The 17,120-nt window shown below is 35.9% G+C and overlaps 2 protein-coding genes across 4 annotated transcripts; both read right to left on the bottom strand.

Moving 5' to 3' along the window:
* Positions 1 to 1,452: 1,452 nt before the first annotated feature.
* LOC120077727 (protein FANTASTIC FOUR 4-like) lies at positions 1,453 to 4,577 on the bottom strand. Of its 2 annotated transcripts, none has more exons than XM_039031698.2 (2): positions 4,206 to 4,577; positions 1,453 to 2,339 (listed from the first exon to the last, which is right to left on the bottom strand). In XM_039031698.2, the coding sequence occupies exons 1-2, from the start codon at positions 4,257 to 4,259 to the stop codon at positions 1,644 to 1,646; spliced, it is 750 nt and encodes a 249-aa protein (XP_038887626.1). In that variant the 5' UTR covers positions 4,260 to 4,577; the 3' UTR covers positions 1,453 to 1,643. The 2 variants fall into 2 exon arrangements, with proteins under 2 accessions (XP_038887626.1, XP_038887627.1); XM_039031699.2 differs by having other exon boundaries at positions 1,453 to 2,327; positions 4,206 to 4,461.
* Positions 4,578 to 5,349: 772 nt separating this feature from the next.
* Positions 5,350 to 12,294, bottom strand: FZL (FZO-like protein). 2 transcript variants are annotated; one of them, XM_039031697.2, is made up of 12 exons: positions 12,178 to 12,294; positions 11,412 to 11,974; positions 10,535 to 11,088; positions 10,340 to 10,408; positions 9,197 to 9,394; positions 8,060 to 8,191; positions 7,736 to 7,822; positions 7,195 to 7,626; positions 6,921 to 7,088; positions 6,403 to 6,633; positions 5,881 to 5,996; positions 5,350 to 5,743 (listed from the first exon to the last, which is right to left on the bottom strand). In XM_039031697.2, the coding sequence occupies exons 2-12, from the start codon at positions 11,914 to 11,916 to the stop codon at positions 5,461 to 5,463; spliced, it is 2,775 nt and encodes a 924-aa protein (XP_038887625.1). In that variant the 5' UTR covers positions 11,917 to 11,974; positions 12,178 to 12,294; the 3' UTR covers positions 5,350 to 5,460. The 2 variants fall into 2 exon arrangements, with proteins under 2 accessions (XP_038887625.1, XP_038887624.1); XM_039031696.2 differs by lacking the exon at positions 12,178 to 12,294 and having other exon boundaries at positions 11,412 to 12,047.
* Between the last annotated feature and the right edge of the window lie 4,826 nt (positions 12,295 to 17,120).

The raw sequence follows: 17,120 nt of genomic DNA, 5'->3' as shown, positions 1-17,120 counted from the left end.
GAAATCTTAATTAAGAGTCTCAATTGATTCTCTTATGAAAGTTTAAGAGTGTGATTGTCTCACATAATGTTTATCCAAATAAAATGTAATAGATGATGTAAATTAATATATTTATAAAAATGTAAAGTCTAGATTGATACAATTCAAAGTTTATAAGTGTAGATTGATATATATATATATATATATATATATATTGAAAAAAAAAAAAAAAAAAAGGAAGGAAGCATCTAGGAAGTTTCGGTTAGGGCTAGAAGGGAAAAAGCAATGCACATGGAGGTATCCATGGATGATGATGATGATGATGTCAGTCCCATGTTGGTCTCTTGGGCTGGGCCCACCTTTGATAAGAACCGCCCAGTCGTACTCCTGTCTACTCCTGGATCCACTTTAAAATTACTTTCTATATATATATATTTTTTTTTTTTAATTTTTATTTTATGGACCACTCTCAACTTTATCCTTCTTATTTATGATTTCATCTGTGGTTAGTTTTTAAAATAATTATTAACAACTTTATTCTCATCATATAAAATAATCAAGATACAATTCAAAGTGAATTTTGAAATAGTTAAATAGTTCGTGTTACTTTTAAATTCACTCAAAAAAATATATACTATCATTAATAATTGAGAATCAATTTTGATCTTGTTAGTATCCCTAACTTTTTCTCAATCGATATTAGTGTCATTTATCTCGTTTCGTTGGGTCTTCCGAAAGTTGCTAAAGTAATTCTTCTGGATGTCAATTCTTCTCATCCAACTCCTAAAGTCATGGCAATCCTAGAAGGCTTTCGTCTGGCTCTAAAAGTTGGTTTCTTTTGGATTGAAATCAAATAATTTATTATATGATAATTCTTTAGAGGTCTATATGATTTGTATACTTTCAGATTCCATAATCTACCACACATCGAGTCCATCGGATTGGAGATGGACTCCTTTTAAGAGTATCAAATTCATGTGTGTAAATTTTATTATATAATTTGATTTCTAAGAAAAATAACGCGTTTTTATCTTGACAATATAAAGACGTTTTGGAATCATAATCACTGTGGTAATAAAGTGATAAAGAAACAGTAGATTTTTTTTATTTTTTATTTTTTTTTTTGTAGAATTGATAGTATTTCGGTAAACTATAATAAATCACACCCTTGACTAAAAATATGGAGAAAAATTAAAGTTAACTTTGTGTTCATTCTAATTCTAACATATTTTATAAGTAATATTTTATAAGATGCAACTTGTATTAACTAAGCCTATTTGAATTGACTTAAAAAATAGTTTATAAGTGAAAAAATGGTTTTAAGTATTTAGAAAATCGATCCAAATTCACTTTAAATCTAATAATTTTTTGGTAAGAAAGTTGTTTAAAAAAAATTTAAGTATTATAGGTTAATCATTAAAAAGTAGAAAAAATATCTTTGTTGGAGAGAGAGAAAGGGTTGAACAACGATAATAACTAACTGCATAAGCTGCTGCCTGCAGGTTGAACAATTAGCATTAATAACCTCAAAATCCAGTTCACATTGTCAATAAGATTCAAGATACAATGGAAAATGGGAAAGGGAGATTTTAGAAAGAGAAATGGGGTAATAAATAATTTTACTTAAAAATCATAATTAGAGGTCTTAATATATTGATTAATAATTAGGTAGAAACCCAGAGCGGCTCCCAATTGAGCAACTCTTTGCTCTTGTGCCTGCCTTGTTTGCACCTGCCATTGCTGCAATTGCGTAGCCTTCCAAAATTTTCCATTCCCATTTCTTCCCCATCATCATCAACAAAGTTCAGTTCCTCTTCAACTTCTTCTCCATCTTCTTCTTTAACTCTCTTTTCAATGTGTTTCACCAGCTGAAGTTTAAGCCTCCCATGGCTACGTTCTGCTTGGAAGTAGCTGCTGGGAGAAGTAGAACATACCATGGCTTTCAACACCAGCCGCCCATCTTCTCTGTAGGACTTGACTCGGACGCCCGTGGAGCCACTTATTGATGTTAATGGAGGTGGAAATGTGATGTACTTTCTAATGGCTTTCTTTTGAGTCAATAATGTCGAATATCGACGAGAATCGTCCACTTCCAATGTCAATAAAGAGATGTCGTTCTCACCCATGTCACTCCCACTTTCGCTGCCTAAGCTTTCAGTGCACATTTCTAAGCTTTTCTTGCTTAGCTTTGTGGATGAGTGATGGACATACACCTTGTTTTCTTGATGTCCATTGGAGAGAGATTCAAGGAAACTCCACCCTTCACCATTTTCACCATGTTTTGAATTTGCTTCTACTTCTTCTTCACATTTTCTGTTGGAGAATTTGCTGGTGGGGTAACTTGGTTCCTGAGGAAACAACTGGAAACTTAAAACATGAGATTCAACATGGGACTGCAGGTCTTGACACACACTGGAAATCATTTCGTTTTATCCTTAAACAAGATCTCACTATGTAGCAAACACCAAAACAGGGAAGTATCAAGTCAATAAAAGAGATGGAAACTTGAAGTTGGGTGATGTTTGGGTGAGCCAAAGTTGAGAAATCTGGTAAAAAATAATAATGTTTTTGAGAAATCCCAACTCAAGTTTGGTTGAAAACTTGAGATGGGGTTGTTAGAGAGGGAAGAGATTACAAAGAAATGAGGAAGCATGCAAGGGTGGAGTAGAAAGACAAGGGAATGAATGAAATTTATAGTTGTGAAGAACCCTAAGTGGAGGAGCTGTGTAGGGTCAAGTACTCTAGAAAAGCTGAGAGACAACTTTATGCCCACTAGAAATGTACAAGTCTCAATCTTTGAAGAAATAATGGGACAAACGTGTGTATATGAAATTAAACCCACAATGTAACTGAAGTTTGGTGCCCACAGAGCATATATATCAGCTAAGATAATCAGCTCCCTCCCTTATCAGTCCCAGTTAATCTCTTCTTAGGGGAGGGGATCTTTATAGTTACCCAAAACAAAAACAAAATGAAGACCAAAAGTTGTTCCTTCTAAAAGGAAAACCAAACCTATCTATCAAAACAAAAGCAATACAATTCTTTTTTCTTCCCTATCATGGACTCTCAGATAAATAAGATTTCTAGACTTCCTAACCTTTGTCTCCATTCTCCTCTTTCAAATCTGTCCATGCATTCAAATATACTGTTCATTAATGTTTAGATACCACCTTTAGAAAATGTAAAAGTAATATTTTGTTGTTTTGACTATCTTGGGTTGACTTGTCAGGTTAAACTGTTAGCTCAAATAGTAATTATCTCAAAATATCAGTGAGAGTACTGCCTATAATCTAATTAAGCTGAAGACAAGAAAGAAAAAGAATTATATTTATGACTTATGAGGTTAATTAATTCTGCAAAACCCTCAACAGGCTTTACAGTTCTTGTTAGATCAATTTGAGACTTCATTTTCTTTCTTTCCTTTTTACTAGTTTTTGAAGTGTGAACCCCTGGAAAATCACCATCCTCCACGCACTCCAAAGTAACTTCATCATTGAGTTATCTAAACTAAAGTTTCTAAATCAACGACTTTGCTTTCAATGGCCATCCCTCTCAGTCTCTCGGCCTATGATGAACTGAACAATTTCAACCGACCAAATAGGAAAGTTGAGCGGCCATCAGCAAAATACATAACCTTTAAATTAACCAGTTGGAATACGTGGCCTGTCCTCAAAATTCTTCTTTTTCATCTCAATTGTACTCCTAAAGCCCCACCATTATATTATTAAAGAAAGCAACAACAGCTTACAGTATCACTTTCTGACAGTTTTTAAACGTTTAACATGGGTAGTGTTTGAACTCCTAGGACCACAGTTAAATTCTATGGAAGATGATATTTTCTCCCCAGAAAACACTTAACCAACAGTTCATCTGTAGACATTTGATTTAAGTTTAGGAGTAGAACTTGAGGGTGAAGGAGAGGCCATTTTGGATCTTACACGTATCATTTATACGACTATGGAGTAAGGAAGGCCATTTGAGTTGTTTCACTTTCACAAAAACATGCAAAGCATTCGTCATGATGGAAATATTGGGAATGCGACCAAAGTCCCACATTGATTAGATAAGTTGGATATATAAGTAAGGACAACTATCTCCATTGGTACGAGAGGAGGCCTTATGGGGTGAAACCAGAAGCAAAACCGTGAAAATATATGCTCAAAGTGAACAATAGATAATTGAAGGATCGTTATCCTATCAGGAAAAATGAGAGGAAAGAAACTAACCTTTCTTAACATTAGAGTTGTTGACTGAAAAGGCTTTTCCAAAGAAGAAACCATTCTCTACCAGGGACTTACCACTCTTTCTTTTCACTAATTGCATCTTTTAGGCTTAATTATGAAGCCATCCATCATCACAGTTAGCCAATGGAAGAAGAACAACTGAACAAGTGTACTGTGCTTTGCATTTCTATAAGTATGTTTCATACTAAATGATGATCTCCTTCAACTAACTTTCCAGATTTTTCGAAGACAGATGCTTGTGAATGTGCTTTGCAAATCCTGAATATCCATCCCGTCATGTTTGTGTTATAAATCCTAACTTTCCATTGGAAGAAAGAGTCTCTCCAAAAGGCAAGAGCATCTGGCCCCCAAATCATCAGGACCGTCCAACTTGTTTGGTTTTATTTTAAATTGACCAGCCTCACTCAATAAAAAATCCCTCCAGACACATGAAGGGTAACTTTCAGACATCTTTGTCTAGCTTTGCCCCCCAAATGATAAAACGGACGAAGAAACATTAAAGCCTATGATTATTTGTCTTATATTAACTCTATATTTATTTACCAAAGATTTTTCAACGGATCTTAAACCAGAAAGGTAAAGGAATCAAACCAAAATGGTGAAGGAATCAAATTCATGTCCATAACCTTTTGACCATGTTGGTCCCTCCACTTTTCTCCTATAAATTTTGAATCAAACAAAAATAAGTAAATAATATTCCAACACATAGAAGTAGACGTTTGTTCCTACCAGACTTTACTTGGATGGTGTTCAGCAAAGATAAGACACGGTTCTGTATAGAAAATCCACAACAGATCATTTCATTGCATTCCTGCTTGCATTATGGTTTTTTTTTTTTCTTTTTTCACTATGATGAATTGTAAAAGTTGTGCTTCAAAAATTCCATTAAGATAAGGCTTATCACCAAATACCAAGCACCCTTGTAGAAAAGTAGTTGATGAATCTGCAATGAAACCTCCATTTCGAATTTGGCTAACTCTCCAGCCTTGCTCAAGTTCTGATGTCTTATTGAGAAATATCCCACACTGTCGACTATAGATTTGAAATAAACTGTGAAAGGGAAGTTATTAAAGAAATATTCAGCTCTCTTTGAGCTATAGACATTGCCCAACAAGGAATCCAGAAAAGATGGAACAGGGAGATGAACATTATACTGTGACATCATTCCATTTAACATATGTGACTGAGGAAACCCTTTAAATATGGTAAAATTCTAACAAAAACATGGCTTGTTTAGTCACGATACATGAAGATTTTGGATTTCATTTTGTAGTTTTTGTAGTTTTTTCCCAACATTGGACAATTCATCTTGAATCTCCAATAGTTTGTCTAACCTATTTTGCGCTTCATCTCGATACGGCTTGCTTATGACACTCACAAAAGTTTCCAAATTTCGAACTGCTTCATTGAGGTCCTCTTGCATAGCAGCTTCAAGCTCTCGGGCAAATCCATCTGCTGTTCTTTTTACCTTACTTACCAATTGTTGCCTACGACTTGGAAAGTTGGAAATTGCCAAAAATCTATCAAAGATAATAAATGCCTCGTCAGAATTTCATTAGTTCAGAAATTCTCATTAAAATTATGTTATTGCTCCAACAATCGCATACTTAAAGTCAAAGAAGTGGCAGAAGATACATCAAAGGAAGATGCACATTACCCGCCAGCAGAACAAAGGCCAAGAGCAAGAAGATCTTCTGTTGTGGTGGGAAGTACTGAAGTTAGAAGCGAAGCGGATAAGCCCGCTGCCCCGAGTCCACCAAAAGTTCCTAAAAACTGAAATTGGAAAGAGCGATATATTAAAGATCAAATGCCATGTGGTTTGATGATAAATCTTTTCAGTTATAACTACATATTCCTAAGTTTGCCGAACTCGTGGAAAGGGAAAAAAAAAAGAACTTTAAACCTTAAAGACAACCATTCATTTTCCTTTTATTATATTTATTTTTTTATTTTTGATAAATTAAAAACGGTTCTTAATGTGGAAACTTTATGCAAGGGAGTTGCTTTTTACTCCGGGAAAATGCAGGCACATCTAAAATCAGTATCCAAATATCTGCTCTAAATATTGTACCATATCCATGTCTTTACAGCTGGAGAACAGGAAAGAGCATAATAAATGATCATGTAAATTTCCAATTTCCTACTTAAAAATGACCAGCATGGCTTAGAAAGTTCTCACCGCTTCACGAATTTCTTGGTCAAACAGCTTGGAAGCAGCGCTTGGACTGAAATTCTTGATTACTTTCAGGCTTAGATCATCTACTTTTTTCAACAACTCATAGGTCTCAAAATGCATCTGAGTAGCCGGAAAAACAATAGATGGCCACAGCTTCTGCAAGGATTCCTGGTATACTATTCCTTCATGAGCATTGCCTGATTGAAGCCAAGATTCATAGTCTTGGAGAAGTTTCTAGATGCCACATAAATTATACAAGATCAGAGAAGTTATAGGGTCAAGATATAACAAGAAAACAGCATGGATGGAACAATAAAGCTTCAGAAAATCTTCACGCAAAACAACAAGAGATTCAAACTGTACCCTGATACTAAGATGGATGCATAACTCTATAAATTTTTGGGAAAATTAAGTAATTAGATGCCAAGCCTATTGGTAGTTAAAAAACTGTCACTACCAATTACCAACGAAAAGATTAAAGAATTGGAAACACTGAAAAGCTGACATCTAAAAAACGTTACTTGTGCATCAGCTAGTGCTGGGGAAATGATGTCGTTTTGAATCTTCGAGGTAGCTGATAGAGTGGTAGTCTTTTCCCCTTTCAAGACATAATAGGCAGCGATATCAAAATTTGATAGTTGTAGAGTGGATTCTACAAGCTTCATAATCCGTGATTGGGTAGAATCAATCTGCATTTTTACACAAAACCACAGGGACGATAAATAGAGATGTAAAAAACTTGCATTTCTGTCGAAAGAATAATTGGAAAGTAGAAATTTTGATTGGGATACATACCAGTGACGAAGCTTGTCTTCTCCAAGTAATACTTTCGTTTTCCATCTTTGTTCCATAATTTCTTACACCATCAACTAATTCATTTAATGATGCCAAATCCTGTTTGGCAAAATGTATGTCTTGTCTCACAAGAGTTTCGGCTGCAGAAAGCAGCCGTTCTGCAATTGAAACAGGTGTTTGGAGTTTAAGCTTCATTCTTTCCATTCCATTACTTGTTGACCCATCTAAGAAGCTGTACAAGAAATTTTCAAGTTCGTGGAAGCTACTGCTTCTCCAATAAGAATTAGAGGGTGATAAGACTTCTCCACTCTCCAGAGATGCAGAAAGTTTTTCATCCAGAGCAGATCTTGCAGATACTGGAAATACAAATACATGTTCAGTATTCAACAATTTTGCTGCATTTTCCTTGACGAAGGATAGGGCTTCCTCCAGCTACAACCAAGGCACAAAAATTACAAGATAAAATAAAGCTCATAATGAATCTAACGCTTATATACTTTATGCAAGTCTAAGTACACCAAGAAAAAAGAATTAAACAAACCTCGTGACTATTTTGATAAAGGTCAGATTTATTCAGCACGAACACCACTTTCTTCTTCCACTGCTGCGTGTAACGAAGAAAATTAACCTGAAAGTAAAAAGCATAGGTGATTTTATTCAAATGTCTAGAAGCCATTCACAATCTAGGACCAACCACAACCTTTTCTTATAAAGGTATAAAAGTACAGGCTCCTCAAAACACCTACTCCATAATTTTTTCCCTAACGACGAGTGATAGGAAATAACTAAATGGTCCTTGTAGTTAACCCGGCAAGGCATAAGTAGCAAGTCACATGAATAAAAACACTACTTCAATGAATCGTACCTCACTCTCAGTCAGCGGGCGATCAGCAGAGATGACAAAAAGCAGCAAATCTGCACGAGGCACAAATTCCTCTGTTAGGCGTTGTTGCCTCTCCAGAATGACATTGGTACCAGGTGTATCGACAATGTTCATCTGCATTATAAAGAATTAGAAAAACTATAATTAGATACCAAATAATATATGTTGGTTTTCAAAGATGCAACACTTCAGACACACATAGACACATACATATGCATGTATATATCTACTCAACACACACACGGCCATCCTAGTGGATGAAGATAGTGTAACACTTCAGATCACTCTAAGTTCCTTGTCAATGTCTAGTAAACACATAGTTCTGAGTAGTCTCAACACTGTTGCTGACCATAGAAAGAAGGGATTTTCAATATGAAATTCTAGAAATAAAACTCACAGAGTAATCTTCTGTAAAACTTGTAAATTGGGTTTTGCAAATAAGTGAAATTTTAATATGTAACAAATGTAAATTCATTATTACTTTTCACATTTTTTGAAAAAACTAGAACATTACACCAGGGTAATCAATAAGATGTGGTGAAATGAAAATGGGCAGCTTTCAAACTCATGCACCGAGTGTAGTATTCAATTAGTGTACATCACCTAATATCTTGTGAATTTCAATGGACTACTTCCTACAAGGTGAATAACTATAGTTCAAGGAGAAGAAACTTATGTCAACATAACATGAAAGCAAATAGGAATAAAGCAAATAGGAAATAATCAATTTCACTGGGCATCTTTTATTGAATAAAGCACATACAGCCACAACAATTCATAATAGAGAAATAAAAAAACGTGTTGGTACTGGTTGTGATAATACACAAACATCATGGTTGTGTTCATGTACTTCAAACACATGAAAGAGGAAAAATTTTGACAAGAACAAGGACATTTAAGAATGAGACTTCCAAAAAAAGGTAAGTCAAATCCCACACCCATGTTGGAAAAGAACAGGAAACAAGAAAAAGAAGAGAATAAGACAAATAACAGTTCCCTCCCCCCCCCCCTTTTGTGTGTGTGAAAGAGACCATTTATCACAAAAATAATATAAGCTTTAAGAACCAGAAGGGTGGAGGAGACCCCTTCTCGAGTTGAGGAAATTATGTAGAAACTCACTTCATTAAGGATGGGAGCAGGAAGATAGCATATATATTGACCATCTGGATGTCGTTCACAACGTTGTTGTTCATTAGAATTTAACTCAGAGAACCTCAAGAAAGTTATCTCATTAGTCGTAGGAACAACCCCATCTTTTAGATATCTCCTTCCAAGAAGTGCATTAATAACTGTTGACTTGCCAGAGTTAAATTCACCCTGGTCACAAGCAGAAAACATAAAATCTTAAAAGACAGTGTACTGAAGAAAAACAGAGGTAAGATAGCATTACCATGGGAAACCATTACTCCCTCAGTTGGCTAAAGACTCGAAATAATGTTTAAAGGATGATACATAGGAAAACAAAAAGATGGTTTGCTAAACAAATAACTTTTCTTCCCCCTTGGTTAGAAAAAAAGATAACGTATACTAAAATCTGAATTTGTTAAAATAATGATCAATGCCTTGACAAAATGAACATTTTCCAAACTACTACCACAATTGAATAAAGTGGAAGGTAGATTAAGGGATTTTTTTTTGTCATGTTCAAAATCACTACTAAACATACCTTTAATCGATCAAATTCAATTCAATATTTAATTTAACACTTTTAAGCACGATTTTTATACCATTAAAATTGATTTTGAATGGTAAAAAGCATGTTTTGGAGAATTTTTTAAACTAAAAAAAATTATTTTAACTATTTCAAAATCATTTCTAAACATGCCTTTAAAACATAAAAAATTGCCGGTAATACTTTCTTCATCTAGTGAATCCCATAAGGAGGTGGCGAGAAGAAAAAAGTTATATTAAATTGGACACTAATGAATCATTAATAGAATGAAAAATAAAAATTGCGTTGCACACCCCCTCAAGATAAAATACTGCATACAAATCAAAATGCTTCAGAGATTACCTTAGCATGGAACAGAGGGTTCAAATTTGGCCCCACACATGTAAGAATGAGAAAAATTTTATGGAATGGAAAAAGTTCATTCATTCTGTCAATGATTATCAAACCCAAAAAAAATGGAAAAGAAATGGCAAAAGCCGATTTACTCCTAGAGTCTTTCAAATGAAAAAAAAATGAATTTATTTGAAATTAGGGCTAATACCAATGTATATCCTGCAACCAGAGTTTGTTGAAGTTCAGCACACAATTACCACTATAGCCAGCATAAATGGCTCATCAATTTGTGAAATTGAATCATTGAGCAGCGAAACCTCCTCCATCTGCCATTCAAAACCATCCAAGATTGAGAAATGTAGATCATATCTAATAACTAAAACGGCAAGAAAGGAAAATACTTGGAATTTAGTTTGTAAACCAACTACCAAATTGACTAATTAAATGATCACCAGTGGAGCAGCTTTCTGAATAACATTTATAGCCTCACGCAATACTAATTTCTCTGTTTCTATGACTTGTTTTTCTCTATCTTCCAAATTAGCAAATCCAGCTACTTGTGTTGTTCCAAAAGCACCATTGCCCATGTTCAACAAACCAGACAAATTGGCACTTTCAACATCGTCCTCCTTCCTTCCATTTTCTGTAAATATGGAATCAAATAATTTACCAACAGCATCAGTGCTCAGCAGCCTCAAGGCTTGCAAAGAGATTACTAAGCCACTTGCACCAAATTCCAGCCATTTTAACGCTTCATGAAACGTTATGTTCTCTCCATATGAGGAAAATAGTATAAATATTGGAATCTTTACATTCTTAAACACAGAATCTGTTGTCATATCAAGCTTCTCTTCATCAAAATCGTACAAAAGAAAATCAGCTCCTTCGGATTTAGACGCATTTAAGGCTGAAATTGAGGATTTTACATTCCTTGCTACCAGAGGTAGAAACAGGGAATCTGACATCGAATCCAGCATGGTGTTCCTGGCCACAAGAGGGGGAAGACCTGATTCAAATGGGGAAACATATTACTCACCATTCAACAGCTTTCTAGCAACAGTTGCGAAGAAAATGGGTGTCTAAAAAGAAATGTATTCGAAGCACAAATATACGCCAGTGTCAACAAACAAAATTAGGTTCATTTCTCCTTTGATTTAAAGTTATAAAATTCATATATCATATGCATCATAATCCAGACTAAATGCCTCCCGTCAGGCAGGAGCCTTTATAAAAGGAATTTCGCTAAAGTTAATTCATTTAACAAAAGATACAATTGAAAATTCGATGCGACGAAAAACTTAGAATGAGAGAAATTTTACTTAATACAACCTTGATCAGAGAGGACAACTCCATTGGCATTAACGGCAGTCGCAATGTCGACACGCTCAGCTATCAACAAATAAGCGCGGTCTCCGACCACCGACTTCAATTTACAAGCGGCTTCGTAGAGCTTACCGCCACCGCCTTCGCCGCTATTGAGCACCACGATACCAACCCACTTGGACACCGCCCTGTCGATCAAATCCAAAGCATCACCACCGCTCAAAACCTCTGCTGCATCCAATTGGAGCACCACACAGGGCACTTTAATCTCCGGGCGCTTGAACCCACTTGGGAAAAGAGTTCTAGGCTTTGGCTTTTCTGGGGTTTTAGGAATCGATTCGCTGGATTGAAATGGGTTCTGTGAAACTGAGTTTATGGGGAAACGGTGGTGCCGACGAAGGGAGGTCTTAAGAAGAGGAGGGTGAATTTGGAAGAAAGGAGTTGATTTGAGGAAGAGAGGAGAGGAATGAATGCGGAAGACGGAATGGTGGTGGAGGACTCTCATTTCCATGAGAATTGGAATATGAAGCTCTGAGCTTGAGATTTTGCGTATCAGCAAAACTTGATACCTTCAAACCAAAAAGAATATCATCTTATCCTTTTCAAGTGGCAAAGCTACGCGCCCATTGAACACAATAGATTACATTGTATCGTATGTAGGGATGTTCTCTTATTTTTAATTAATTTTTATTTTATTTCGACAGTGTCTTTTCATTTAATTTTGTTTACCAAAAGCTCTTGGATGGAAAATAAAATACAATGAGAAGCTTACCCATGTCACAGATCGAAGCAGCTCAACGGCTCATGCATAAGAAGTTGGGAAGTTGAGTTCCAACACTATTCTTATTTGGCCAAAGAAGTTCGCCAGTCCAATGATTAAAAAATTATTGAATCGACTCAATAGATGTCTAATTTTTTAATATGATTTTGGAAAATATCTAAACCTACTTTTCATTTTAAAATGTCTAAAATCATTAAATATTAAATTAATATTTTTTAATGGACAATTATACCCCTCTCTCTTGAATCTTAAAAGGGATTTATGAACAAAAACTAATAAAAATCAAATCAAACAAAAACAAAAATTAAATTTACGTTTTGTAGATTACATAATCTAAACAAATTCATATATATTATATATAAATTTCAAATCTAGGTTTCTAGATTACAAAAAAAATAAAATAAAGTAAATATCAATTCTTCTAATAACAAAGAGAATGAATAATATCTTTATGGGCAAAGAAAAAAGAAAGAGACATGGAAAATCGGAATTGATTTAATATATATATATATAGAAATAACAAAGCATATCATAAGTACAAATACAAAGGTATCTACAAGTTAGTTAGTGTTGTTCTCTTTTATATAATGGTGACGGTGCATAACTGCTAGATGTACACAGAACTTTTAAGGAAAATTGTATGGATGATCCATTTTTTGGATCCAAAATGTTAAATGACCCATTTTTTGAAAATAATATCAATTGACTCTCTGCTGACATCATCGTCATACCATATTATGTAAATGCCTCCACCTCTTTGTCTTCTTACCCTTTTACTGAAAACCAAAACTAAAACTCTTCAAAAGTAACGGTTTCGTATCGCTCATAAGTATTCAAAGTCCAAACGGTTTCACTGCATTTGAAATCCATTATTTGGGCTTGCAAAATCTTCCACTACTGTCGACAAATCGAATCTAACTGGTAAGTGATTTCAATCTGTGTCGATTGTGTCTTAAACTGATCGGTAATAGGGATATGGTGGGTCGTTCTGGGGTTTAGAAATACTATGAACCTATGATCTTTTTTTGTTTTCGATGTGTTCTGAGGTTGAAGATGAGTAGAAAGAGAGAATTTGAATGAGACAAGTGAGAGTGAAACCAGCAAGAGCGATACTAGTGAGAGCAAGACTAGCCTGAGCGACACTAGAGAAAGCGATACCAGCGAGAACGACACTAGATAGAGAGAGACTCGCGAGAGCGACACCAAAGAGAGTGACACCAGCGAGAGCGACACTATAGAGAACAAGACTCGCGAGAGCAGTACCAGAGAAAACGAGACTAGCAAGAAAATGTCTAGCGATAGTGGTTCTAGCGAGACTTAAACAGAATGTTGTGTTTACAATTTTTTTCTGAAGGAATTGTTGATTGAATCTTTATTTTATGCATGAGTGATTTAAGATGTCAACACGTTTCAGAATACCTGTAGTCGATTGATTTCCCGATCAAGTAACGAGCTTGGCCCACATTATTACTGTGAAGGAGAAACTTATCCCACGGAAGTTAGAGGTGTTTAAGAGAACAGTTTTTGAGCGATTTGTAGACATTGACATAATGCTCAACAGTCCAATTATCCATCATATGTTGTTGAGAGAAGTGAAGAGCACGAGAGTGACCGTCAACGATCCCTGAACTAATCTGAGGAACTCATAGCTTTTAGCTTCCCTAAAGAAGCTAGGATAATATTTTTCTTCAAAACTTTTTAAACTCTAGCCAAGACATGGCCTTTTTGTAACAGAAACACCACTCGAACCACTTCTTCTAGCGTCTACCACTTTCCACCATCTCTCGGCTCCTTTTTGTAACAGAAACACCACTAACCCAACCTTACGGTCGTCCAGACATCTCATCACACTAAAGCATTTCTCGATCAAATGCAACCAGATCTCAGCATCTTCCGAATTGGTAGCACCCTCAAACACCGTTGCACCTAAGGCTTTTAGCCTTTCAATGTCGTACTTCTTCTATGGATCTGCCTAAACTGACCCCACACTCATCATCAACCTCTGAGCGATCCTGTAAAATACTTTATCCTCTAGCTGAGGATCTGTTCCCACCTGCGAGGTACTCAACTCACTCTCTAAAGTCGTTTCCAAAACTATTAGATTTTTACCTCTATTTTCTATTGGAATCTGGATTCCTTCTAACTTCGGGATCTCTAACGGTAGGGTCAAGGTCCCCATCTGTTGTCTGCTTGCTTAGCCTACCACTTCTTCTCTACATCTTTACTTATTTATGAAGTGCACATGTTAGGGACTCACATTAAGGACCTAGACTAATGCATGAACTCTCTCTCCTTCTCACAAAACCTTATGCTTTGATACTAACTTGTTACACCCCCTCCCAGATTACACTTTTAATCTATAAGGGAATGTGACTGCAACAATTACCACCCTTATGTAGCACTTACTACCTAACTGACTTACTTAACCTGCTTAGAAACCCTGGAAAACAAACGTATTTAAGGAACATATAGAATAGTTCAACTAGCACTTCATATACTTAAATAATAACAGGGTTTCACACAACTTCCCATAAACACAACATATGTACAATACAAGATCCACTAAACTAGTCCCTATATGTACAAGACATGTGTACAAGTATATACAGAACCAACACCTAAAATTCTTTCCGAGATAAAGTCTTTGAGTGGCAGAGCAGCAGTAAAGTTACCTCTTGGGAAGTTAATGCTACCTATGGAAAGAAAAACATTTGAAACATGGTGAGTTACTATCCCAGTGAGTGACTTAATAAAACATATTTCTCATGCTTAAAGTTAAACTAGAAATCAAAAACTGAAATCTGAGACTTGCCAAACAACATGTACATAAATGTTCTATAAGCTTTTCATAATTGAAAACATAATTGAGCTAATCCTTAGTTGAGAGAGAACTCTTTTGCATAATCCCTCAATATCAAGTCTTAGCTAGTGTGGAATGATCTCAACACAACCAACGTCGAATCTACCTAAGTGCATGAGGTAATAACTAAGTATCGTCATTCCTTAGGTACTACTGCTCAGATACCTTCTCTAAGTCCTTCAATATCGAGCTTGACTTAATCAACATAGAGTTTACTGAAACGTATAGGCTTTAAACATAATAACGTAAACTAAGTTATAAGCATCAAGTCACTTAGGTACAAACATCTAACGCATGCTTTGAGTAACTGAAACTTACTAATTTAAACAGGCTTCTTACTTAACATTTAGCATGCGTTCACATCATAGAAAAAATGTGTTGCTTGGAAAGTTTTGTAAAATAACTAGCATGAGAATAGGCTTCCATTTAAAACATGGTTTTCTAAAAACATTTAGAAAAAAATCATAGTCACTCACGGCTTTGGCAACTCCATTTAAGGTTGGTAAGCTTCTCTTATTGGTGTCAACTCTTCAGATATAACTACATGCTTTCGTTACTAGTAATGGTCTCCCTTTTAGATTAACTTGCATAATTATGCTCATATTTAATCTTTATTTAGGATTCCTTCATCCCAACGCAGACCTTAGGCGTTCAACACTTAGAAATTTCTTTGAATTTTATGTCTTAACTAGGTGGCCAACAAGCAACACCAACGGCCACACCATATGCCAACGTATAGCCCAAACGTCTATCCAACCGCTGGCCTTTGCAATGCTTCACAGCCAATGCGCTCAATGCGCAGTGCACATGCCCACTTAGCCTAACGCACACCTTCAGCCCCCCTCGCATACAGCCTAACCTCTTTACTTGCACAAGGCCTTGCGTCAATCGGCTTTTGTACGCGCATTGTCTTCTATATGTCCAAGCCTTCAACACCTGCCTACACAACGCATTACACACTCCCCGTACAACTCATCGCATGGCCTGTCCACTTGCACGCGTGCTAGCCCTTAAGCTATCTGTTTGTTCAATTCAAGTAGCCGTCTGCTTATTCAAAATTTTTAAATTCAAAGTATAATTCAAATAACTCATTTTCCAAGCTTTTTCTCAGAAAATTTCTTTCTACAAACTTGTTTAAAATTGTCTTAACATGCTTACCTTTAATTTTGAACTCAGAATTTCTCATGATTTGGCCAGAAACTTTAAATCTTCAACACTAGCCCAAATTTACCTAAGAGCTCGACCTTCTTGCAAAACCTTCAAATTTCAGTTTGATTCCTATGAAGTTTCCTTCCAACAGGCCTAGATCATCTAGACTCGTAAAGCTTTCAAATGGCTCTAAAATCACCCTGATAGCACAAGTGAAATGCTCAAACTAAGCTTCTGAAACTGGACATCCTTTTTATACCACAGACTGCATGCTTTCTTTAGATCTTAATCCACCACCTCATCCCTTAAGTGGGATTAACTCACCTGATTATGATAGCTGGCCATAAAAATTCATGATTCAATCGAGTGTCTTCCCTTAGTCACCAACGCAAGGCTCTTGTCAATGGCACTCATTAACGCAAGGCCTATCTTCTTCACCACTACATGCTACCCCTTCTTAGCCGCATGCCATCTTGTCCAATGCCCAATCCTTTTATGTTGTGGCCTAGCTTGGAATATCGCATAGCCTTAACCAGCACATACTTAACCTCATCACACTACCTCCTGGGCGCTAGCCAACCTCAACGCGTAACCATTTAGCAGTGCATTCCTCATGCCTAATAGGCCAAAAGTCTGAAACTTTTGAAAAGTTCAAAGAGTATAAGGCTGAGGTTGAAAACTAATTAGGTAAAAAGATTAAAACACTTCAATCGGATTGAGGTGGTGAGTATATGGACTTGGAATTCTAGAACTATTTGATAGAACATGAAATTCAGTCTCAACTCACAGCCCCTGACACACCTCAGCAAAATGGTATGGCAGAAAGGAGAAACAGAACCTTGTTGGACATGGTTCATTCCATGATGAGTTACACTCAGTTACCAAATTCTTTTTGGGGACACATAGTTAAGACTGCGGTATATAT

The sequence above is a fragment of the Benincasa hispida genome, chromosome 5 (assembly GCF_027475165.1).
Source record: "Benincasa hispida cultivar pf3 chromosome 5, pf3_genome.v1.1, whole genome shotgun sequence".
NCBI lineage: Eukaryota > Viridiplantae > Streptophyta > Magnoliopsida > Cucurbitales > Cucurbitaceae > Benincasa > Benincasa hispida.
Note: the sequence above shows the minus strand (reverse complement) of the source record. Positions and strands in the feature narration are given on the sequence as shown.

Coding starts and splice junctions, on each gene's coding strand:
- LOC120077727 (XM_039031698.2), bottom strand. CDS start 4,259: ATGGTTTCTTCTTTGGAAAAGCCTTTTCAGTCAACAACTCTAATGTTA. Junction 2,340..4,205: donor CAACTCTAATGTTAAGAAAG/GTTAGTTTCTTT, acceptor TTAAGTTTCCAG/TTGTTTCCTCAGGAACCAAG.
- FZL (XM_039031697.2), bottom strand. CDS start 11,916: ATGGAAATGAGAGTCCTCCACCACCATTCCGTCTTCCGCATTCATTCC. Junction 11,089..11,411: donor AGTTGTCCTCTCTGATCAAG/GTTGTATTAAGT, acceptor CATTTGAATCAG/GTCTTCCCCCTCTTGTGGCC. Junction 7,089..7,194: donor GAAGACAAGCTTCGTCACTG/GTATGTATCCCA, acceptor GTAAAAATGCAG/ATTGATTCTACCCAATCACG.